The 25513-nt window shown below is 35.8% G+C and overlaps 1 protein-coding gene across 4 annotated transcripts in view; it reads left to right on the forward strand.

Moving 5' to 3' along the window:
- Positions 1–11261: 11261 nt before the first annotated feature.
- LOC103508010 (corticotropin-releasing factor-binding protein) overlaps positions 11262–25513 on the forward strand; it is a 36341-nt gene continuing 22089 nt past the window's right edge. For 3 of the 4 annotated variants that reach the window (XM_008472537.3, XM_026822728.1, XM_026822730.1), the window contains exons 1-3: positions 11262–11867; positions 12578–12681; positions 24745–24823. In XM_008472537.3, coding sequence (XP_008470759.2) covers positions 12583–12681; positions 24745–24823 — 178 coding nt within the window. In that variant the 5' untranslated portion in view covers positions 11262–11867; positions 12578–12582. Of the gene's footprint in view, positions 11868–12521; positions 12682–24744; positions 24824–25513 lie in introns of those variants that run through there. The other variant, XM_026822729.1, reaches the window with a different exon arrangement.

The raw sequence follows: 25513 nt of genomic DNA on the forward strand, positions 1-25513 counted from the left end.
ATTTGTTTAAAATTGTAAAGCTCCTATTCATTTGTTAAGATCTACCTACGCTTTCTTCCAATTCCGTTACAGTCAAAAGTGAAATGTTAGAAAATGCTTTTTGTTTCGACTTCTTTTCTTGTGTAGGTATATTTCTGTACTTTTTTGTAGGTAGGACTTTAATGTCCCTGTATAACTGCTAAGGTCTTTAATGACCCCCTATTGGGTGAAAACCTACCCGTCTACTCAAATTAACTTCACCTAGCCTGAGTAGGGCCGGCCGGTAAAAGCCAGCAAAGCGCTATTACCCAGATTTCTTTTCTTGTGTAGGTATATTTCTGTACTTTTTTGTAGGGCTTTAATGTCCCTGTATAACTGCTAAGGTCTTTAATGACCCCCTATTGTGTGAAAACCTACCCGTCTACTCAAATTAACTTCACCTAGCCTGAATAGAGCCGGCCGGTAAAAGCCAGCAAAGCGCTATTACCCAGAAGGTCACCTATCCTTGTATCAATCCTAAACATTACTTCAGTGATTGCTTTATTTTTATTTCGGGAACGGGTCCAATCAACGTGCTATGGCCGCTGGCTCCTCTTCTACCCAGATGGTCACCTATCCTTATATCAATCCTAAACATTACTTCAGTGATTGCTTTATTTTTATTTCGGGAACGGGTCCAATCAACGTGCTATGGCCGCTGGCTCCTCTTTTACCCAGATGGTCACCTATCCTTGTATCAATCCTAAACATTACTTCAGTGATTGTTTTTTTTTTTTTTATTTCGGGAACGGGTCCAATCAACGTGCTATGGCCGCTGGCTCCTCTTTTGAGATGCTTGTTGAATTCGTTATCCGGAAAATGAAATCATTATATTCTGTAATTTTACCTGAAGGATAACTAGGGAAGTATGGAGGTAGGTTAGTTAATAGGAATAACTGATATTATCCTAAGACAAACATTTAATCAAGAGCTTTAACTCATTTAACCTTAATTAAACTGCCCTCAGCAAGATGGTGTTTTCAACTATAACATTTTGTAGTAGATAGGTACATAATAGGTTAATATGTATTAGGTATCTATATCTATGAATATATTAAAACGTATGTTATGACGACATCGTAACTGATATTATCCTAAGACAAACATTTAATCAAGAGCTTTAACTCATTTAACCTTAATTAAACTGCCCTGAGCAAGATGGTGTTTTCAAGGTAGGTACATAGGGCGGGTTGGTGGGTACCTAACTATAACATTTTGTTGTCGATAGGTACATAATAGGTTAATATATATTAGGTATCTACGAATATATTAAACGTATGTTACGACGACATCTTTGAACTTTTGAAAAGTTTGACAAGAAACTGTAAGCTTTCAGCATAAATTATTATAAAGTAGGTATCTAATACCTATCTAAGTATCTCACAATTCTCACATTCTAGGTAGACAAACAAAGTTTCCATTAGGATAATTAAGAGTCAAATTACTAGTATACGAATATGTACAATGGTACATACCAGGTTAGAGTTCATTTATTTTCCAACTGCCAGCTAAGTTAGCTTGGTTGGTAGCGCGTCTGCCTTGTAAGCACTGGTCGCGGTTTCGATTCTTGCTCGGGGCGAATTTTATTCACAACAGATAATACGAGTATAAGGTTCATTCTCGAAAATGCTGCCTTTCTTTTACACTGTTTTCCTTCTCTCTTCGCTTTCGGGACTTAACACTATCCCATTAAAATAGGTACCTAAGTACCACCTGGTATGCAGAAGATACCTATACCTACCTTCCTATAGCGTTTAGCTCATCTAAAACTCGAAAAGTGAAGAAAACATGACAAATTATGACATTGAAAAACATGACACTGTCTCATGACGACGAAAAAACTTAAAATAAACTGCTAATTAGCAGCAAAAATGTGCATGTATTATGTTCTCATGTTCTTTTTTACTTTTTGTATGAGGATTTTGAAGAAATGAAGTTTTATGACAAAAGTTGGAAAAAAGATCTTTTTAAAGATTTGAACAAGTTTTTATAATTAATTTTTAATGAAGTACCTAGATGAGCAGGTATTTTGCACACACTAAGACGGTTCCTACATTTATCATCTGTAAAGTGTGAAGCTTTAGTAGATAATAATAATTAATTTACCTAATTTGGTTTATACTCAAAGAGATGAAGATAAAATTCCATGCCTGGTCGGGGATTGAACCCGCGCCCTCCTGTTTACCACTATACCACCAAGTAAAGCAACAGAATGGGATGAAAGACATTTTGAAAGACAAAAGAGCAGAGGAAAATGAAATAAGGGAAATTTTGAAAGGAAAAAAATAACTTTACCCACACAGTACACACTGTATATTTCTATGTCTGAAAGAGGAAATTTTCTCGATCATTAAAGTGTACCCTGCAGCCTGCAGGTATATAGGTATATCTGCGACACTGCGACATGTATATAGTCTGAGGACTCTGAGTGCCTTAACAATGTTAAAAAGGTTGTCAATGTTGTCATGTTTTAGCATTTAGTATAAGAAAGGGAACTAGGGACTTTTATCGGAGGGTTGGTGGAGGGAAGACATTCTGAGGGAGGTTATTTTTTTATTATTATTATTTTCAGATTGAAACAACAATCAGAGTCCTTGTTTTTATGAAGTATTTTGGGATGTTTATTTAAACTTTGAAGAGTTTCAAGCAAAAATCCAAGGAACACACTTGCTTAAAACAATAATATTATTACTGGTAATAATGCATGAAAAGTTCGATAGAACTTTGAAATGAATTTCGTTGATAACAATATAACTTTGATAACATTTCTAAAATGCAAAGTTTTTGCTGAATTTGATAAGTATGAAATTTCTACATAATATGATGTATAGTAAAAACCTTTTGTATTTTATGTGTAGTTTTGTGTTTTGGGTTGAGCAATGAGCAATATGAGCATAATATTATAGGGAGTATTATTTATTCTAAAGTGAAGGTTTTATAGTTCATACACATACCCTTGGTGAACTTTCATCTGAAATAAAATATTAACCACCCTTAATATTAGCATAATAAAGTAAAGAACTAATATAGATAGATAGGGTTGAGCAATGAGCAATATGAGCATAATATTATAGGGTGTATTATTTATTCTAAAGGGAAGGTTTTATAGTTCATACCCTTGGTGAACTTTCATCTGAAATAAAATATTAACCACCCTTAATATTAGCATAATAAAGTAAAGAACTAATATAGATAGATAAAACAAAGAACGTAGCAATAACACATTTTATATTTACATCCAATTTATTCTTCAGCGTTTTACATCTTCTGTTTCGGATACAATGTTAGAATGTGAGTGTATTAACTTGCGAAACATAAACTTCTGCAGACGATGTTATTTCCACAAAAGTCATTATTATTGTTCTCTTATAATTAGAACATGGATTTGATATGTTACGTACATCGAGAATTTGGAATGGGGAATGAGAAGGTACTTTGAAGGAAACATAAATATGTAAATGTAAATGCAGTTTCTTAGTGTTATTATGTCACAACTTTTGAACTTCTGCAGACGATGTTATTTCCACAAAAGTCATTATTATTGTTCTTTTATAATTAGAACATGGATTTGATATGTTACGATGTTATGTACATCGAGATTTTGGAATGGGGAATGAGAAGGTACTTTGAAGGAAACATAAATATGTAAATGTAAATGCAGTTTCTTAGTGTTATTATGTCACAACTTCGTACATCGAGAATTTGGAATGGGGAATGAGAAGGTACTTTGAAGGAAACATAAATATGTAAATGCAGTTTCTTAGTGTTATTATGTCACAACTTTGGTGCTCACAGCAGCATTGTAGGATTTTCTTCTGTGATCTTCTCGGAGCCCATAGAAAGAACATAAAAAAATACACCTGTCAACCTATTAAGAAAACGAAAATCTCAAGCCCATCGTAAGCCCTGCCCGCCTCAACGTGCTCACTGCAGCATTGTAGGATTTTTCCCAATATCTCAATAATCCTAAAATCCAATGTTTACCTACCATGCTGGCATCGGTCGCTATGCGCTTTTATATGTCATAGCTATACTCATTTTCCACACGAGGCAGAGTGGGCCCCACAACAGCCAGTCACAGAATCAATCATTTGCATGATACAAATTTCTTGACCCCGCTGGGAATCGAACCCGGGTCTTCCGCGTGCAAGGCGAGCGCAGTGACCACTACGCCATGGGAGCTGAATGACAGGGATGAATAAAATAAAGTTCATATGTACCTTAATCGATACAAATCATACCATAGATGATTACCTTACATGAATACCTTACGATACAAATTACGAGTAATACCTTAATTGATACAAATCATACCATAATTTGTATCGATTAAGGTATTAACTTTATTTTATTTGACCCTGAAGCAGTTTTATTATTACAAAAAAAAAAAAAAAAAACAAAGTTTCAGTTTCAGTGATCTTCTCGAAACCCATAGAAAGAACATAAAAAAATACACCTGTCAACCTATTAAGAAGACGAAAATCTCCAGCCCATCGTAAGCCCAGCCCGCCTCAACCACCTCCGCAACGGGGCACGAGACAAAGCTTTCCCTCATCGCGCCGCAGGCGACACTTCGGCCCACCTGTCTGACTCCCCCGCTTTCTGTGTTTCAGGCCGCCACCGCCACTATTACAAAAAGGTGGTCCCGCTATGCTCACTGCAGCATTGTAGGATTTTCTTCTGTGATCTTCTCGAAACCCATAGAAAGAACATAAAAAAATACACCTGTCAACCTATTAAGAAAACGAAAATCTCAAGCCCATCGTAAGCCCTGCCCGCCTCAACCACCTCCGGAACGGGGCACGAGACAAAGCTTTCCCTCAGCGCGCCCCAGGCGACACTTCGGCCCACCTGTCTGACTCCCCCGCTTTCTGTGTTTCAGGCCGCCACCGCCACTATTACAAAAAGGTGTTCCCGCTGGTTGTCGGCAGCTACATGATCATTTCCGCCTTCCTAATCCCGCTCGGGTTTCAATTCATGGCCATGCTAGGAGGGAAAGCTTTGCTCCTGTCCAAGTTGGCGCTTATGATGGGCTCCATAGGGATATTTAAGAAGGGCGGCTACGGGGGCCACTATGGAGGCGGGTACACGGATTGGAGCGGATTGGGCCTGACGGGCTACGGAGGATTTCATAAGAAAAACGGGCAAGTGTACGATCAGCAGTTGTTTTGAGGAGGAGGAGGATGAGAGTGATCTGATCTGGTGTGGCCTTGAAATGAAAAAGGTAGGAATATTAGAGAAAGTTGAAGAGCCAATAATACTAGATTTTTGTTTCAAAGGCTGAAATACAAGATTAGTATTTATTTAGCTACTCTCATCTCCTTTATTTTTCCGTCACAGGGGTGTCACAAAAGATCTAATCAGGTCGCAGTGACCTAGGGATTAAATAGCCGATGGCCCTTTTTATACCAATACCAAAATAGGTAACCTAACTCACTTTTGACCTCCACATTCCGCTCTCCCTCTCTCTCTCTTTTTTGTTTAAAATCGGTTCTCTTTCAAATTTTTCTCTTTCCCTTTTCATTATGCAAACAATATTGGAGAGAATTTGGTAGAAGAAGAAAAAGACGAAAGTGGTATGAGGAGGAGGAGGAGGAGGAGGTGTAGCAAAAGGAGGGAGGAAGAAATATGGCGGTTTGTGTTTTAAAATTTTTGTTTAATTTTTCTTATCTGTCTCAACCACTTTTTGCTTTCGGGGGAAAAAAAGTTTTTCGCCAAATTCAAATACGTTCCTTTCTCCTTCTTTCTCCCTCCTCTTCTTCCTTCCAATTCTCCGTCTCTTCTTCCTTCTCTTCCTCGTCTCCTCCATCTTCTTCCCCTCTTCCTACTTCCCCTTTCTCTTCCTGTTCCATCAAACTCCATGGCAGTTTCCGTTGAAATTTGAAAACTTTCGCAAAATGTTGTGCCCCCTACGCAAAATATTCTCTTACTACGAACACTGCTAAAAGTTTTGGTTTTACAATTTTTTTTTTTTAATCAAAAACATAAATAAATATTTTTTAAACAAATACATATGACATATATGTAATATTAATTAGATACCTAAATAACTACCCAACTTTTAAATTTCTTATATTTTTATTTTTATCATAATAAACTTAGACTCTGGGACTAGGATAACATGGGAACACAACATTAATGTTCTTAATGACGGAAACGCAAATGCACTTTCGTTAAAAAATTAATGGGTCTTCTTATCTCCTAATAAAATGTGAACTTTTCAATGAAACTAGAAACTTACAATCTACAAACTCTTTTAGATTCTTCGACATTTTTTCCTTTTTCTTCTTCTCCTTTTCATCCTGCTTCTCTTCCTTTCTTGTCATCTTCCTTATCTTCTCTCCTACTGTTATTATTCCCCCTTGTTCTCTTCTATCGTTTTCTTGATTCCTCTTCCCTCTTTTCTTTCCTTCCTCTCTTTCATTTTCTCCTGCTCCGTTTTTCGCCAAATTCAAATACGTCTCTTCCTCCTTCTTTCTCCCTCTTTTATTTGCCTCCTCTTCTTCCTTCCAATTCTCCGTCTCTTCATCCTTCTCCTCCTCGTCTCCTCCATCTTCTTCCCCTCTTCCTACTTCCCCTTTCTCTTCCTGTTCCATCAAACTCCTTGGCAGTTTCCGTTGAAATTTGAAAACTTTCGCAAAATGTTGTGCCCCCTACGCAAAATATTCTCTTACTACGAACACTGCTAAAAGTTTTGGTTTTACAATTTTTTTTTAAAATCAAAAACATAAGTAAATATTTTTTAAACAAATACATATGACATATATGTAATATTAATTAGATACCTATAACCAAATAACTACCCAACTTTTAAATTTCTTATATTTTTATTTTTATCATAATAAACTTAGACTCTGGGACTTGGATAACATGGGAACATAACATTAATGTTCTTAATGACGGAAATGCAAATGCACTTTCGTTAAAAAATTAATGGGTCTTCTTATCTCCTAATAAAATGTGAACTTTTCTTAAATGAAACTAGAAACTTACAATCTTACAAACTCTTTTAGATTCTTCGACATTTTTTCCTTTTTCTTCTTCTCCTTTTCATCCTGCTTCTCTTCCTTTTTTGTCATCTTCCTTATCTTCTCTCCTACTTTTATTAATCCCCCTTGTTCTCTTCTATCGTTTTCTTGATTCCTCTTCCCTCTTTTCTTTCCTTCCTCTCTTTCATTTTCTCCTGCTCCTAGTCATTCTTCTGGTTTCTCTTTTCTCTCCTCTTTCTTTTCCTCCTCCTCCTGTTTTTCCTTCTCTCCAGTTTCTCTTCTTTCTACTCTTATTTCTTCTCCTTCTTACTTTTCCTCGTCATCTGCCCCATTTTCTTCCTCTTCTTCGTTCTCCTCTTCCTCCTTCTTCTTCTTCTCCTTCGTCTTTTTCTTCTTCTTCTTCTTCTTCTTCTTCTTCTTCTTCTCCTCGTAGTTTTCTTTTCCCCAATTCTCTTCCTTCACATTCTTTCTTCTCCAACTCCCCTCTTTCTCCTTTATCTCCTCCTTCTTCTCCTCCTCCTTTATCTGCTGCCTGTTTTTCCTTCTCTCCAGTTTCTCTTCTTTCTACTCTTATTTCGTCTCCTTCTTACTTTTCCTCGTCATCTGCCCCATTTTCTTCCTCTTCTTCGTTCTCCTCTTCCTCCTTCTTCTTCTCCTTCGTCTTTTTCTTCTTCTTCTTCTTCTCCTCCTCCTCGTAGTTTTCTTTTTCCCAATTCTCTTCCTTCACATTCTTTCTTCTCCAACTCCCCTCTTTCTCCTCCTCCTCGTAGTTTTCTTTTTCCCAATTCTCTTCCTTCACATTCTTTCTTCTCCAACTCCCCTCTTTCTCCTTTATCTCCTCCTTCTTCTCCTCCTCCTTTATCTGCTGCTCCTCATTTTTTTCTTCCCCTCGTCGTTTTCTTTTTCCCAATCTTTCTCCTTCACATTCTTTCTCCTCCAGCTCCCCGTCCATCTTTTTTTCAAGTTCTTCTTTTCCTCCTCCTCTTCCTTCTTCTTTTTCTACTTCTTCTCCTTCTCCTCCTCCTCCTTCTTCTTCGTCTCCTCCTCCTCCTTCTTTTACTTCTTCTTCTCCTTCTCCTCCTTCTTCTTCTCCTTCTTCTTCTCCTTCTTCTTCTTTTTCTACTTCTTCTTCTCCTCCTCCCTCTTCTTCTCCTTCTCCTCCTCCTCCTCCTTCTTCTTCTTTTTCTACTTCTTCTTCTCCTCCTCCCTCTTCTTCTCCTTCTCCTCCTCCTCCTCCTTCTTCTTCTTTTTCTACTTCTTCTTCTCCTCCTCCCTCTTCTTCTCCTTCTCCTCCTCCTCCTCCTTCTTCTTCTTTTTCTACTTCTTCTTCTCCTCCTCCCTCTTCTTCTCCTTCTCCTCCTCCTCCTCCTTCTTCTTCTTTTTCTACTTCTTCTTCTCCTCCTCCCTCTTCTTCTCCTTCTCCTCCTCCTCCTCCTTCTTCTTCTTTTTCTACTTCTTCTTCTCCTTCTCCTTCTCCTCCTCCTTCTCCTCCTCCTCCTTCTTCTTTTTCTACTTCTTCTCCTTCTCCTCCTCCTCCTTCTTCTTCGTCTCCTCCTCCTCCTTCTTTTACTTCTTCTTCTCCTTCTCCTCCTTCTTCTTCTCCTTCTTCTTCTCCTTCTTCTTCTTTTTCTACTTCTTCTTCTCCTCCTCCCTCTTCTTCTCCTTCTCCTCCTCCTCCTCCTTCTTCTTCTTTTTCTACTTCTTCTTCTCCTCCTCCCTCTTCTTCTCCTTCTCCTCCTCCTCCTCCTTCTTCTTCTTTTTCTACTTCTTCTTCTCCTCCTCCCTCTTCTTCTCCTTCTCCTCCTCCTCCTCCTTCTTCTTCTTTTTCTACTTCTTCTTCTCCTCCTCCCTCTTCTTCTCCTTGTCAACTTAACCCGTAATTTTTTCTTGTGGGATCTGAACAGATTTCCTGTTGTTTGAAGCTCGTTTTCCCTCTCTTGAGGCTCATTTCCCTTCTCCTGAGGCTCATTTCCCTTCTCCTAAGGCTCATTTCCCTTCTCCTAAGGCTCATTTCCCTTCTCCTGAGGCTCATTTCCCTTCTCCTAAGGCTCATTTCCCTTCTCCTAAGGCTCATTTCCCTTCTCCTAAGGCTCATTTCCCTTCTCCTAAGGCTCATTTCCCTTCTCCTAAGGCTCATTTCCCTTCTCCTAAGGCTCATTTCCTTTCTGCTAAGGCTCATTTCCCATCTCCTAAGGCTTATTTCCCTTCTCCCAAGGCTCATTCCCCTTCTTCTGAAGCCCTTTCACCTTTTTTAAAGGAAAATACAAAATTTAGATTACCAAAGAAAAACTTAGGTACCTACCTAAGGATACCTAAACCATTGGATATACAAGATTGCGTCTCCTAAACCTTTAAACCTGACAGGTACACCTGATTAGGTCCGCCTGTCAGATCTACTTGATAGTGAGTGGCTGGCCAAAAATAGTGGAAAATTGATAACTGATCAGATGTAAGTAGCTGATAGAACCACCACACACTCATCAGGTCTGTCAGGTCTCAGTTGAAACTGATCAAAATTTCATCAGGAATCAGTTCGCCTCATAGACATATTATTGCTGCTACACTATCAGGTATACCTGACATCAGGTGTACCTGTCAGATCTACCTGATAGTGAGTGACTGGCCTAACACTTTGTAGGTACAGGTAAATATCTACGTAAGTAGGTACAAGCCCATTTTAAATTTACTTTCTGCCTCATAGACATAATATTGCTGCTACACTATCAGGTATACCTGACATCAGGTGTACCTGTCAGATCAACCTGATAGTGAGTGACTGGCCTAACACTTTGTAGGTACAGGTAAATATCTACGTAAGTAGGTACAAGCCCATTTTAAATTTACTTTCCATTATTCCATTATAGAATGTTCTATTTCGGAAGTGCTAATAACAGTTCATTTATTTACATAATACTTATGAATCTTATAATAAATTGTTCTAATGTTTTGCAATTTATTTCTGGAAAAGTGCAAATAAAAATTTATTTTCAAATTCCTTAAAAATGCTATTTTTACTGTCTTTACTAATTTTGCATTAGGTAGGTAGGTAGGTAGGTATCATTATTGAATTTTAATCAATCATTCGGGAATTGAAAAGTTGGAACACCAGATGTTTAAATATAAAAGTTTTCTTCTAAAGTTCTAAACCAATTAAGCATTTGCTGAGGTCGGACCACCTACATACCTAATATCTACATATCTACATATAACATATAAAAAAAAAGATTAAACTTTGGTTAGCCATATATCTCACATCCTTCGACACTAACATGTCCCCTGCTAAAAATACATGGGGGTAATCCATCAGGGGAATTGTCAATCTGTGACGGACAGCAATCAATTAAACTTTTTAAAATAATATTCCCTCCTTCCAAGGCCCTCCATAATATATTCAGGGAGATACTTTAACCCTTATGGCTCATGGTCCAAATAAAACGATTTTCGGTCATATTCAAAAGAATTGAATAAGTTAGATTGGTCGTAGATTCGTATAAGCTCAACCCATCCTTTAGGGCTGTTTGCTCCTACACCTAAACCTCAGAGTGGGCTTTTTGTGTATGAAGTCAAAGGTAGATAAGTATAAATAAAACAAATATTAACATCAATCAAGTCATAGGTACCTGGTACTTTCCTAAATTATCTGTAAATTTTAAATTTATTTTCATGTTGACTTGTATTTTTTTTTTACTTTTTTATAAAATTTTTTGACGTGGAAAAATCTGCAAAAGTCTGCTATTTTTTTTTTTTAATAAATAATTATTTCATGTAAAAAAAGTTTTCTCATTACCACATAATTTTATCTTTATTTAGGCAAGTACTTACTTTTCTACTTTTAAAGACAATAATAATAAACAAGGAGTATTTTTCTTCTTCTTCTTCTGCTTCTGCTTCAAATTTTACACCTTTAAATGTGATCATAAGTACCTACCTACCTACCTATGTACTTCTTGGAGATTGAAAAAAAAGACCTACTTGCGAAAACTGAATGAATTTATTAAATATTTTTTCCGAGCAGAACCTTTCCAAACGATAAAAAAGAGGTTTGAGCCAGGAAAGCATTTTTCTTTCACGCCAAGCTTTCATTGGATAAGGTTGTGTTTGAAAGTCTCCTCCATATTTTCAATTCGTGAGAAAAAAACATCGAAAATTTTACGTAAAAGTGAAAACTCAATAAATAAACATTTATTTAGCTAAAAAGAAACATTGTTTTTTAAAAGCTCGAGCCAGGAAAGCATTTTTCTTTCACGCCAAGCTCTCATAGGATAAGGTTGTGTTTGAAAGTCTCTTCCATATTTTCAATTCGTGAGAAAAAAAACATCGAAAATTTTACGTAAAAGTGAAAACTCAATAAATAAACATTTATTTAGCTAAAAAGAAACATTGTTTTTTAAAAGCTTAAATTTAAGAGCAGAAAGTTTAATAGAACTATTTTCAGACTAAGGTGCCTAACCAACCTGTTTATAAAATTCTTATGCATCAGGTGATACTTCTTAATTTTCCCTGATTCAAAAAGAACAATAACATTGATTTTGAAATTTTGAACTTCATGAACAAAATTCTTCACTATTTTTTCGATTTTCGTCTTGTCCCCAATACCTAAAAGGTATCAACTAGATTTAAGTACTTTTGGTACATTTCGTATTCTCAAAATAATCATTGAAGGTTTCTGCATGAGCTAACCCAATAAAAGGACATACTTTGCCTAGACTCTGCTGTGAAAAAGGCATTCGACCTTACGTGTAACATAAATTTCGACCGTGTATACCTACATACCTAGTTTTCATTGTCCCTCTGTAATAGGTTCTTCTTGTTATAAAAATTTCAATTTGGACCTTTGAGTCGTGTTTTTAACAAGTAGAGGAGGTGCCTACCCAACCTGTTTATAAAATTCTTATGCATCAGGTGATACTTCTTAATTTTCCCTGATTCAAAAAGAACAATAACATTTATTTTGAAATTTTGAACTTCATTAACAAAATTCTTCACTATTTTTTCGATTTTCGTCTTGTCCCAAGTACCTAAAAGATTTAAGTACTTTTGGTACATTTCGTACTCTCAAAATAATCATTGATGGTTTCTGGATGAGCTAACCCAATAAAAGGGCATACTTTGCATAGACTCTGCTGTGAAAAAGGCATTCGACCTTACGTGTAACATAAATTTCGACCGTGCATACCTACATAGTTTTCATGATGAGCTAACCCAATAAAAGGACATACTTTGCATAGACTCTGCTGTGAAAAAGGCATTCGACCTTACGTGTAACATAAATTTCGACCGTGCATACCTACATAGTTTTCATTGTCCCTCTGTAATAGGTTCTTCTTGTTATAAAAATTTCAATTAGGACATTTTATAATACCTTGAGTCGTGTTTTTAACAATTAGAGGAAAGATGCTGATTTTGGACCACCGCTTTATCCTTGTGGTACTCTCGAGTTTCCTGGTATGCTGTGCTGGATCCCCATTGGGCTAGTTTTCATTGTCCCTCTGTAATAGGTTCCTCTTTGTTATAAAAATTTCAATTAGGACATTTTATAATACCTTGAGTCGTGTTTTTAACAATTAGAGGAAAGATGCTGATTTTGGACCACCGCTTTATCCTTGTGGTACTCTCGAGTTTCCTGGTATGCTGTGCTGGATCCCCATTGGGCGAGTTCTTCTCTAGACATCAGGTAAGACTTTTTCAGTCAATAAGAATTATGATTGCAAATATCAGATTGACGGGTTAGATCTTCTTGTGAAACTTAGACAACAGAAGAGAGTCAAAGGTGATAGAAAAGTCGAAGCAAAAAAAAAAAAAAAAAAAAAAAAAAGCTTTTGGAAACTGGTGAAAATAAAAATGACAATAACACTTTTACTACAGTAATACCGACCGTAAAAACAAGCCCAACAAATGATGAATCACGATACAAGTAAAGCTCAGGATGATGTTGAAAACATTACAAATAATGTTGCAACAAAGGATGAAAACAACACACATGCGATTCAAAGAAATGTAGTTGAAAACAATAAAAAAGATGTTCTAACAAATGTTGAAAAAAATACAAATGGTTTTCTAACAAATGTTGAGAACAACAAACATGAAGTTCAAGCTAATGTTGTTCAGAACAATACAAATAAAATCCAGACAAATAACTTTGAAAATAATACAAACGTTAAAGTAAAAGATGAGGAAATCAGCACCGAAAATGTCACAGAATCCATCAAGTCTATTGAGCCCTCAACAAACATGCCGATACCAGTTTATTCACCTTCAATTAACTATAATTTTAGATACGGTTATACTAATAGTCCTGAATCACAACCACTTACCACCGAATATTTCACAGAAATTCCAGGAATTTTTCCAACAATTTCCAATGCTGACATAAAAAATCATAGAAGTCGTAACGCTAAACAACTATTATTGCCTGTGAATGACATCAATTCCACTTTTAATTACACTAAGGAGCAATATGAGGCTATCAAGGCTGTCAACTTAGACAAAATAATTTACGACCTAATCATGAGCAATATAAAAAATCATAGAAGTCGTAACGCTAAACAACTATTATTGCCTGTGAATGACATCCATTCCACTTTTAATTACACTAAGGAGCAATATGAGGCTATCAAGGCTGTCAACTTAGACAAAATAATTTACGACCTAATCATGAGCAAAAATTCTACAAAACCATCTGAAGAGGAATCCAAAGAAAACAGTAAGGGATTGGATGAAAATGTCACTGTAGTAAATGTTTCAAACGAGACAGAAAATTTTGATCTTTTGGAAAGTGATGGAAATGAAACTGAACACAAAAGTGTGGTTACAGTGACAAGCTTACCCAAGGTTAACACGGACCAAACTAATGAAGATTTGAAAGTGGATGTTATCAAGAACAACACAGAAATAGCATCCAACAATACACAATCTGAACTTTTGGAAATTCTATTGAAATCTCCTACCCGTGGAAATTGTTTTAAATTGAAAAATCCGTGCGCCCACCTTTTTGAAACAAAGCCGTTGAAGAAATAATGCGAGAGCGTTATATGGGCTTGGAAAGAACAATAATAGTAGCTTTTCAGATTAATATTGACTGATAAATAGAAATATATAAAGGCAAAGCGAAATGACAATTTAATGCCTAGGGTACCTACTCGAATGTGCAGAACAGTTGTAAAAAATAAAGTTTCTCTTTACCTAATCAGTCTGTTAGGTACCAATAAGTAGGTACATAAATAAAATCTAATGAATCATGTAATCTTCTAATTAATTTGATCAATCAAGTAACTACCTACCTTTAGAGTAGATGAGTAGGTAATGAAATGAAATATCTGTGGCCTCAACCATAAAATAAAGCATTTCTTCCGATGATTTCATTTCAGCACTCCTTCAGACTTAGACAGCAAAGCTCAAAGCGAAAATGTAAAGAGCTCTTCACTTGTTATAAAAAATAAAATAAAAATAATAAAGCATTTGCATAGGAGGCTGTTTAGGTCGACAATTTAATACGTAGGGATGTACTCGTATGTGCAGAACAGTTGTAAAAAATAAAGTTTCTCTTTACTTAATCAGTCTGTTAGGTACCTATAAGTACATAAATAAAATCTAATGAATTATGTAATCTTCTAATTAATTTGATCAATCAAGTACCTACCTTTAGAGTAGGTTAGTAGGTAATGATATGAAATATCTGTGGCCTCAACCATAAAATAAAGCATTTCTTCCGATGATTTCATTTCAGCACTCCTTCAGACTTAGACAGCATTAGGTCTGGTATCATTTACATAGTAAATTGTAATTACCTAGGTAAAATAAAGTGACCCAAAACTATTTATAATGATTAAATACAGAAAAAAAAATCAAACCTGAAACAGATACCTTTCCAAAGAGATATGCTATTGGCAATTTCTCCACAAGGTCAACATTTCAATGCCGAATTTTTCTGTCTGTCCAGAGTTTCCTAGAGCCACCAGATTTTTTATACCTACAGTTCTCCCTTTTCTAACGAGTCCCCAGCCTCCCCAATCTGATGAATTAAAAATTAAATTCAATTAATTTCCCCATTATTGACCCTATTATTATTATTATAATCGAAACCTTACATCTTTAATTCTATACCTACATTTACTTCGTTAGAGATAAATAAGTAGGATTGTTAATAATAAAGGTCTCATTCTCACAGTACCTTTTTAGTCAAAGTGAGAACCACTGTGGCTAAAAGCCTTGTTACTGAGGCTTATTAGAGGTAGTTGAAATGATTAAATATACGTTTTGGATAGTTTACTTGTTGTATAAATTTTCCTCTAATCCCTGGGGTCACATTTTGATTTTCAAGTTAATCTAACCGGATTGAATTCAAATCTCAATATGCAGTAGTTTCGGGTACGTACTAGTATGTACTAGAGTTTAGCGATAGAGAGCGATGATATATTTAAATCTAGTAAAAATTCATTATAAGTTGTACCTATATTCTTATAACAAAGGATAAAAATTTGTCACGGAGCCTGAGATAATTTTGGATACCGTTTTTCCTCAGAGCACTGATGTTAAGTAACGTTGTGTGTTGTTGGTTAAAGTAATAGCTGAAAACTCAACGTCCCATAGATGGCTGTCCCTCACATCCTAAAAATGAGAAATTCTGAAAATTGTAAATGTAACCCAGTTAGCAAAGTTAGATAGTAAAGGCTCCGCCCATTTTTCAATTTAAAAAAATAAAAAAGCTTCTAAGTATTCTAAGAGAATTATGTACATAATGAGATCTTATAGGTAGGTGTTCTTTTCTCTTTTGTTGTGGTTTTGCTCTTCTACATGCTGATACTCTCATGTTACATGCTCTACAGGTGTTAAATTTATGTCTAGAAGAGATCTTCCCACAGGGGCACGAGTATTACGCCTACAGTATTATGAAAGCGCAATTATAATTATTTTCTGAGTGTAAAAAAGTGAAAAATGAATTATCTACCTTGTAAAACGGAAACCAGAAAAAAAGAGGAGGAGGAGAAGAAAGAAGATAAAGACAAGGAGGAGGAGGTGGAGGATGAGGCTTGTACTACTTTGCTATTCAACTATTCAAACCAGCAAAGATATAAGAACAATTTAAAGACAGATAAAAACATTATCATTCTGAATAGAGTCTTAGGTATTATAGCTTTACATAAAATTTTAAATTACATACAATCCTGATTAATGTATCTCCCAATAGGTGGGTGTAGGTGTACCTACCATCTGCAATTTGAAATTGATGTACTTAGGTAGGTAGGTACATAAATTAACATTGTAATAGGCAAATTGATAACGTAGCTTTTCCACAAATTAATAACGGGGTAGGCAATTCATTTTCCAAACTCCCTCTGAAGTGGAGAGTTCAATTAGGTAGGTATGCTAGGTAAACGAAGACATTTTGTATGAACGCCTGGTAACTTTTGTGAGTATGCAATGTGCGAAGTAAAACAAAGTGATTTTGACATATCCACTAACAGGAACAAATTTAATGAACGTGAGTTAGAGAAGTGATTTTAGAATAGAATAGAATATACCTTGTTTATCCTGCCAGAATGAGACTGAAAAGTCCCTTTACTCCCGCAGTCAGTTCCCTCTTTTTTAAAAAAAAAAAAATAATAACCTTATCTCTTTCTCTCTATCCATCGCTTCCACTTTCCCTTTTGTCTCCAATTTCGTCTTTGCTCTTTCTCTCTCTTCATCTCTTTCAATGTCTCTCCCCTCTCAATCTTTATCACCCATCTGCTCTCTTCATTTATTCATCCACTCTTATCTTTTATCCATGTCTCTCTAATGGACCCAACAAGATAACACTGCTTCTATACTTAGAAACTATATTTGTTCAATAGACATGTTTTCAAGTACCCATAGCTATAAAATGTACTTTCCAGTGGCGTATCCTTAATGGAAACTTGGAAAGCACCGTTTTTCTTCCTCTTTTTGGGGTTCTTCTTACCCCCCCCCTACTTACCCCTTACCGAGAATAATAAGGATTATTCAACCTGTGGATTCTAAGACCACCAGCAGATCGGCATACTGTATCTATGGGTTTCTAATCGACTTATATCTACCCCTTTTGAAAACCTTACCCTACGCCACTGCATGTACAATCATGTTTGAAAATTATGTTTGTACAATAATGTTCGATGGAATCTATGAAAACAACAGGGACTTGAATTTTACGAGTCTTTTATTACTGGAATGGTAGAATGCAAATATAAATTTTGATGAGAAAAATGATTGATAGAGTATAATAGTAAAACCAATATGATGTTTATGGTTATGTCAGAGAGAGAGGAGGGGGGTAGAGAGAGAGAGGGAGAGAACATTCGTAGTTCAGTAGAATTTGAATGGAAATATTTTTTACTTGGTGACTTGGATTGGTAGGAGGAAGAGAACAGGAGAAAAAAAAATGCAGTATTTTTTTATAAGAAAGTAGGTAAGTACTCTATGTATCTAATAAAGAGTTCTGAAATTAGGAAAAAGACAAGAGAAATAACATTGAAAGGAAGAAGAAGAAGAAGAAGAAGAAGAAGAAGAAGAAAAAAAAACAAACGAAGAACTTAATATAGTTAGTAGGTAGTACCTACGTAAAAGAGAAAAGAATAAGTACCTACCCACCTTATTATACCTATGAAAAAAGAAGGAGATAAGTAGGTAGGTATGTATCTAATGAAGAGAACTGACATTAAAAGAGAAAGACAAAGAGGAAACAAATAATATAGTTAGTACCTACTACCTACGTACGTGCAAGAGAAACAGAAAATAAGTAGTGCAAAGAAGAAGAAGGAGGAGAAAAAGAAGAAGACAGAAAAGAGACACATGAAGGTAAAATACGTAGATGCCTTGAGAGTTGAGACACACAATGTGATTAGGTAATGTCATTACCTAATCACATTTTAAAAGATGGGCATTAAGTACCTAGGTACCTACTTCTACTATGTACCTATTTACCTATTCTTTTCCAGAAATGTTCAACAGTACTCTTGGAAAAAAAAAAGAAGAAAAGGCTAAAAGGATATTAAATTTCTATTGAAGAATATTAATCTCGTAAAGCGTAGGTGTACTTAAAATAGATTGTGTACCTATTTACCTAGATTCTTTTCCAGAAATGTTCAACAGTACTCTTGGAAAAAAAAAGAAGAAAAGGCTAAAAGGATATTAAATTTCTATTGAAGAATATTAATCTCGTAAAGCGTAGGTGTACTTAAAATAGATTTGCAGAGCTTCTAAGTATTCTAAGAGAATTATGTACATAATGAGATCTTATAGGTAGGTGTTCTTTTCTCTTTTGTTGTGGTTTTGCTCTTCTACACTTCTACATGCTGATACTCTCATGTTACATGCTCTACAGGTGTTAAATTTATGTCTAGAAGAGATCTTCCCACAGGGGCACGAGTATTACGCCTACAGTATTATGAAAGCGCAATTATAATTATTTTCTGAGTGTAAAAAGTGCAAAATGAATTATCTACCTTGTAAAACGGAAACCAGAAAAAAAGAGGAGGAGGAGAAGAAAGAAGATAAAGACAAGGAGGAGGAGGTGGAGGATGAGGCTTGTACTACTTTGCTATTCAACTATTCAAACCAGCAAAGATATAAGAACAATTTAAAGACAGATAAAAACATTATCATTCTGAATAGAGTCTTAGGTATTATAGCTTTACATAAAATTTTAAATTACATACAATCCTGATTAATGTATCTCCCAATAGGTGGGTGTAGGTGTACCTACCATCTGCAATTTGAAATTGATGTACTTAGGTAGGTAGGTACATAAATTAACATTGTAATAGGCAAATTGATAACGTAGCTTTTCCACAAATTAATAACGGGGTAGGCAATTCATTTTCCAAATTCCCTCTGAAGTGGAGAGTTCAATTAGGTAGGTATGCTAGGTAAACGAAGACATTTTGTATGAACGCCTGGTAACTTTTGTGAGTATGCAATGTGTGAAGTAAAACAAAGTGATTTGTCATCTCCACTAACAACTAACATGAACTTTATTTATTTAATCATCATTATTTTTCCATATTTCTTTCGTTTTTCTGTCTCTAACAGAACTGAAGTAGGGGTATGGTGACAGTAGGAAATGGGATACACGTTAAATTAAGTGCATTTAACAATATAGGTACAATAGATATTATTTTACATTGACAATAGAAACTTACAATAATAATATGTTAGAATTGTTAGAAATGATTGTGTTGACATTTTTTTTTTCTATCCAATTGTCAAATGGAGAATGGACAATAACATGGGTTGTGTACGTACAACTTCGAGATAAGTTTTTTTTTATGACAAGTTGTTAGGTAGGTAGTGATTTTTTCTTTTTCAAGAGAGAAAACTCAAGTTTGTTATTTTTTAATTTAATTTTCTCTTTTGTTTTGCCATATTTTCACGAAAAAAGTTACTGACTTTCGTTACTTTTATTTTATTACTTTCTAACTCTCTATTATTCTTTTGACACTGTCCAAAATCCAAGTAGAAAAATTTGTTTCAGTTAGGAGGGAGGATGAGGGTTTTTTCATCTTCGTCGTCTTCTTCTTCTTCTTCTTCTTCTCCTCCTCCTCCTCCTCCTCCTTCTTCTTCTTCTTCTTCTTCTTCGACTTAAAAGTTTCCAACAAAGTGTTTCCTACTGTAAGCATTGTGTGTAAAAGTTCATTCATGGCTTTTGGCCTTTACGCCAATGTGTGTTGCCAAAAAGGTCCACTGGTTCACTTTTTGGAAAAGGCAGCTCTATTTTTCTTCCCAGTTTTGATTACTTAGTTATTATTTTCTGTAAGAAGAAGAAAAAAAATGGCGTCAGAAGGTTAATGGCATGTTCCATTCATTACAAATGTTTTTGTTTCATAAAAATTTACATTCTTTGCGACAAAAATGAGAAAAGTGTCTAAAAATATCTTGGAACAAACATTAAAGCTCTACGCATTATCATTTGAGAGAAAGAGACGAAAGGTATACACAGTATTATACAGTCATTTTGCACAGGGCCGTCTTAAAAAAATAACTTTTTCTTTCTTTCAAAATGATAAAGGTAGGTATGTATGTATGTATGTGATTTATTACCAATTAAATTTAGGTTTAAGACCCTGTTTATACTGCGAGAGTAAAGGGACTTTTCTATTCTATGCTGGAAGAATAAACAATAAGGTACAAAAATACATACCTACATACACAAAAAGCCCAAACTGAGGCTTAGCTGTAGGGGCTGGACAGCCCCAAAGAATGGGTTAAGCTTCTACAAATCTACCTATATTCTATTCACAGCCTATCGAGGCCCTAACTTCAAGAGGACCCCCAACATATAATTATGTAGGTAGGTAGATAATACCCCTTATTTGTTTACCTTTTTTTGGGGGGTTAAGGAGAATGCTGGTTTGGGCCCCCTTGAGGAGCTCGCGACCAGGGTAGATGGGGCCGGACGAGCTTCCCTACAAACGGCCCTATATCTATATACAGTCAGAAAGACAATGAAGAGAAGTTAATTATTTAACAACGTTATAGACAAGAACCCTGGCGAGATAAAAAGTTTGCGCTTTGTTTGAACAGAATGTCTCTAATGACTTTAAACATTAAAGCTCTATTTGTTATTTGAGAGAAAGAGAGGTATACACAGTATTAAACAGTCATTTTGCACAGGGCCGTCTTAAAAAAATAACTTTTTCTTTCTTTGAAAATGATAAAGGTAGGTACGTATGTATGTGATTTATTACCAATTAAATTTAGGTTTAAGACCTTGTTTATACTGCGAGAGAAAAGGGACTTTTCTATTCTATGCTTGAAGAATAAACAATATTTAAGGTACCCATACACAAAAAGCCCAAACTGAGGCTTAGGTGTAGGGGCTAGACAGCCCCAAAGGATGGGTTAAGCTTCTACGAATCTACCTATATTCTATTCACAGCCTATCGAGGCCCTAACTTCAAGAGGACCCCCAAAATATAATTATGTAGGTAGGTAGATAATACCCCTTATTTGTTTACCTTTTTTTTGGGGGTTAAGGAGAATGCTGGTTTGGGCCCCCTTGAGGAGCTCGCGACCAGGGTAGATGGTGCCGGACGAGCTTCCCTACAAACGGCCCTGTATCTATATACAGTCAGAAAGACAATGAAGAAAAGTTAATTATTTAACAACGTTATAGACAAGAACCCTGGCGAGATAAAAAGTTTGCGCTTTGTTTGAACAGAATGTCTCTAATGACTTTCATAAGCAAGATGTTCCAAGAATACATGCACGACATATTCTTAACCCTTAATAGGGCAGAGCATATAGGAGGTGAAATTTATAGGGAGGAGACCGTTTTAGGGGTAAACACCCCCCAAAGAATCCTGTTATAAGAACCTATAAGACAAAAATGAAAGAAGAATACACGACAAACATATTCTTCATGTTATAAGACAGGGGTTTCCAACTTCCATGTGTATGCGGGCCACATGCTACAGTGGCAGGTACTTCGAGGGCCACATACACAGGAAAGCAGGCCCGTATGCAGGATTTTCTTGAGGGGGAGAGGTGCACGCTCCATTCGGAGTCCACCCCATAGTGAAAGAGCAAACATGAAGCTCGTGGGGCCCATCACCCCAAAAGGTTCGCTGGTCACATGTAGCCCGCGGGCCGCAAGTTGGAAATCACTGTTATAAGAACTTATAAGACAACTATGAAAGAAGACAATAGTCGTGCTAAGAAATTAGAAGCTCTTAAGTAGACAATTCCCAGAGCATGTTAGCACAAACAAAACAGATTGTTGTGATATTCCCGTGATAATAAAAACATGAGAATGATGAAAAAGAAGTACCTACATATAAGAATATTAAGAAAAAGAAGTATAAGAATAGAATAGAATGGAGTCTGGTAATAATGACAACGGGCTTTGTGGTTTGTAGTCTCTAGGGAAGGAAAAATATATAATTCCTTCTATAGTCACAGGAACAGTTAGCACCACACTGATGGATGCGGGATCAAGGGATCAGGAAGAGACCGCCTTAACATAATAAAAGCACCACACCGAGAGAGATTCCTTAAAATAAAAACCTATGTAGGTAGCAATAGATCTGAAAGTTCTGTTGTAAGCTTTGTAGAAATTCGCCCCGGGCGGGAATCGAACCCGCGGCCTAGCGCTCACAAGGCAGACACGCTACCAACCAAGCTATCTAGGCTGGCTTCCGTCGAGATTAGATACTATTAGGTCTGTCTATGTCTGTCTATGTAATTTTGAATAACTTGCCCAAGGAGGGGGGGTAGGCCCCCTGGGCCCTCCCCTTAAATACGACTCTGATCACAGTGAAAGGACTTTTTCATTTGCAGAAACTACTCTCTCTATTCCTCTTTACTCTTTATTTATTTAGTTTTTACTGTTTGATGAAAGATTCATTTATCTACTCTTCAAGTTTTTTTCTTCCATTTATAAATTAAAACTACTCCTCTTGGGCACCCCTTCAGGATGTTTGGCTAGAAGAACCTCAGTACTGTAATGGTTAGTATGGTGACCGCGGTGGTCTTCTAATCCGGAGGTTGGTGGTTCATGTCAAATGGTTTTGAGTTTGAGATCGACATAAATACATTCACTATTATTTCAATGACCGTGTTCCTGGTAAAAAGGCCTTTAATAAAACTAATTTTAAAAATCAAATTTTACCATCCATTATCCCATGAGATTTTGTCAATACTCTTACTTCTCGTAACGGTAATGGTACAATATTCAATTTTAACGCGTTAGTTAGGGAGGTGTGATTCCATCTGATTAATTTTAGCGTTCGTTACGTTTAATTAAAAGGCACCTAATTGGCAATGTTATCAAAGAGACAAACAACAGCGGGAAAACAAACCTCATAAACCAAATCAAAAGGTCGATTTTTAGGAATAAATTACCATTTGAATTGTTATTTTGTATAAATTTGGACAGAGAACATTTCGAACAATAAATACAATTAATAATGTACAATTCATTTCAAGTTTCATAAAGGACAAAACTGACAAAAACCAATTATTGATGTCTTGTCAATAAATACCTAGGTACCTAGTTACAGAATAAACAATCTATGGCTCTCTTTATGTACCCACTTCTCAAAGATTGTCACCTTTGCTTCTCATTATTTCTCGATGATTTGGTTTTCTTTATTGTATTTTGTTTTGTTGTTTGTGAGTAGCTCTGAAGGAATTGATAATTATGTTTTAGTTCGCTAGAGATGTTGGACAAATTGTCTTTGAGCGGAAAACGAGGGCGATTTATCATGCAGAAATAAAATAGTAAGGGTGGTATTAAGGTATCATACACAAAAAACCCACTTTGAGATTTAGGTGTAGCGGCAAACAGCCTTGAAGAATCGGTTGAGCTTATACGAAGGGTGGTTTAGTGTCGAATGATGAAAACTAAGGGGGTTTAACGTTCGTTCGGTGACGAACCACCCGACTTGACTCCTCAAATTAACCTCACCTAGCCTGAGTGGACCAGGAAAAACCAGCAGACCATGATTGCCAGATAGTCATCCATTTTGATGCCCTCTAAGAGTCTGTGTGTTAAAGTGTTAATGTACATTAAAATGTTTAGCATGGCTGTCAAAAATTTCATCAAATCGAACAATCCGTTCAACAGTCATGAGTGTTATGACGTTTAGGAGACAGACTCAATGCAAAATAATCAAAGAAACCACGTCCTCCTGCCTACCAAGCGAGCGTCTTGACCACTACACCACCAAGGCAGGTAATCGTAGAGTTAAAACTTGGAGCTGACTTCAATTGTTGAACACCCTGTAAATTGGAAACAAACAGAAACACCGTACCTGTTTGTCGTCATAATATTGGAATAGGAAAACTCTCTGGACTCAATGCAAAATAATCAAAGAAACCACGCCCTCCTGCCTACCAAGCGAGCGTCTTGACCACTACACCACCAAGGCAGGTAATCGTAGAGTTGAAACTTGGAGCTGACTTCATTTGATGAACACCCTCAACACCCTGTATATTGGAAACAAACAGAAACACCGTACCTGTTTGTCGTCATAATATTGGAATAGGAAAACTCTCTGTTGTCTCTAAAACAATAAAATAAATCTCGCGATCACAATGGGGACTCTCAGATCACATCATTAAAAAGTCAACTTGGAAAGTTGGAAAATTGAAAATGAAAACTAGAATCCTACCTAGATAAATAATAATAAGTTTTTTTTATGTAAAATGACATCAATATCAACTAAAAGTATAGCTATAGACAGATACCAGGGGGCTGTCTCAAAAAGATCTTTGACAAAATCCATTTCATCCAACTACAATGCCTACAAAGACTTCTTTGTAGACTTTATAACACACGTTTCATTCTGTCTCTCCTCTCCTGGCTTAGAACAAAAGGAAAGTTCATTCCACATCCTGTTTAATATCTCAATAATTCTAAAATTGAAAATGAAAACTAGAATCCTACCTAGATAAATAATAATAAGTTTATTTTTTTATGTAAAATGACATCAATATCAACTAAAAGTATAGCTATAGACAGATACCAGGGGGCTGTTTCAAAAAGATCTTTGACAAAATCCATTTCATCCAACTGCAATGCCTATAAAGATTTCTTTGCAGACTTTGTCTACAATGCCTACAAAGACTTCTTTGTAGACTTTGTAACACACGTTTCATTCTGTCTCTCCTCTCCTGGCTTAGAACAAAAGAAAAGTTCATTCCACATCCTGTTTAATATCTCAATATTTCTCATGTATATCTCAAATATTTAATATACCTACCTCAATTTCTTTGTTTTCAGAATACCCCCACCTCCCTCCAAATGCCGTGGCAAAACAATTTCCGACAGAAGAAAGCATCAGAACAAATTATAGTCGAAGGTAAAAAGCCACAGGAAGCTATTTTGCAACTTTTTAAATAGATTTTTAATACTTTTGAAACTTTATTCTCTTTTCATATTGACGGGAAAATATCTACCTTTAATCACCTACCTACTTGAAATTAAGTAGATACTAACTTATTAAAAAAACTTTCAGATTTTTTTCTTTTTTTAATTGCCTGGCTTCTAACTAACTTTCTAAAGCTAAAGCTACACCCACTTCAGCAATCACTTATTTGGCAATAAAATCGTGAATTAACACATCCAATTTGGGGGAAAAAGTCACAGGATTTGTGTGGGGAAACTACCTATGTATTTCTTTCGTTATAAATACGATCTCCCCACCCCCTACCTCCCTCAATGGAAAACCTACAAGTGAGTAAATTCAAAGGAATGGAAAATAAAATGTTTGAAGAAAAAGAAGACATTTCCAACTTTTGCTATTTGCTAAGTACTTGAAGTTAAGTGGAAGTTGCTTCTAGTTTATTTCTAACATACAATTATCCTCTACTACATTTTAAAGTCTTGTTAAAACCACTAGATAAGCAAATGTTAGAAGAAGAAAAAAAATATTAACTTTACTTGTCTGAAGAGACCTGGTAAAATAGTCATCAAATATGTACCTGCAAAACTAACTAACAATATAAATAGTTACCTTTCTAAGTACCTCCTACCTACCATGTGTAGAGTA

This window comes from Diaphorina citri, unplaced genomic scaffold, assembly GCF_000475195.1.
Source record: "Diaphorina citri unplaced genomic scaffold, Diaci psyllid genome assembly version 1.1 scaffold359, whole genome shotgun sequence".
Lineage (NCBI taxonomy): Eukaryota > Metazoa > Arthropoda > Insecta > Hemiptera > Psyllidae > Diaphorina > Diaphorina citri.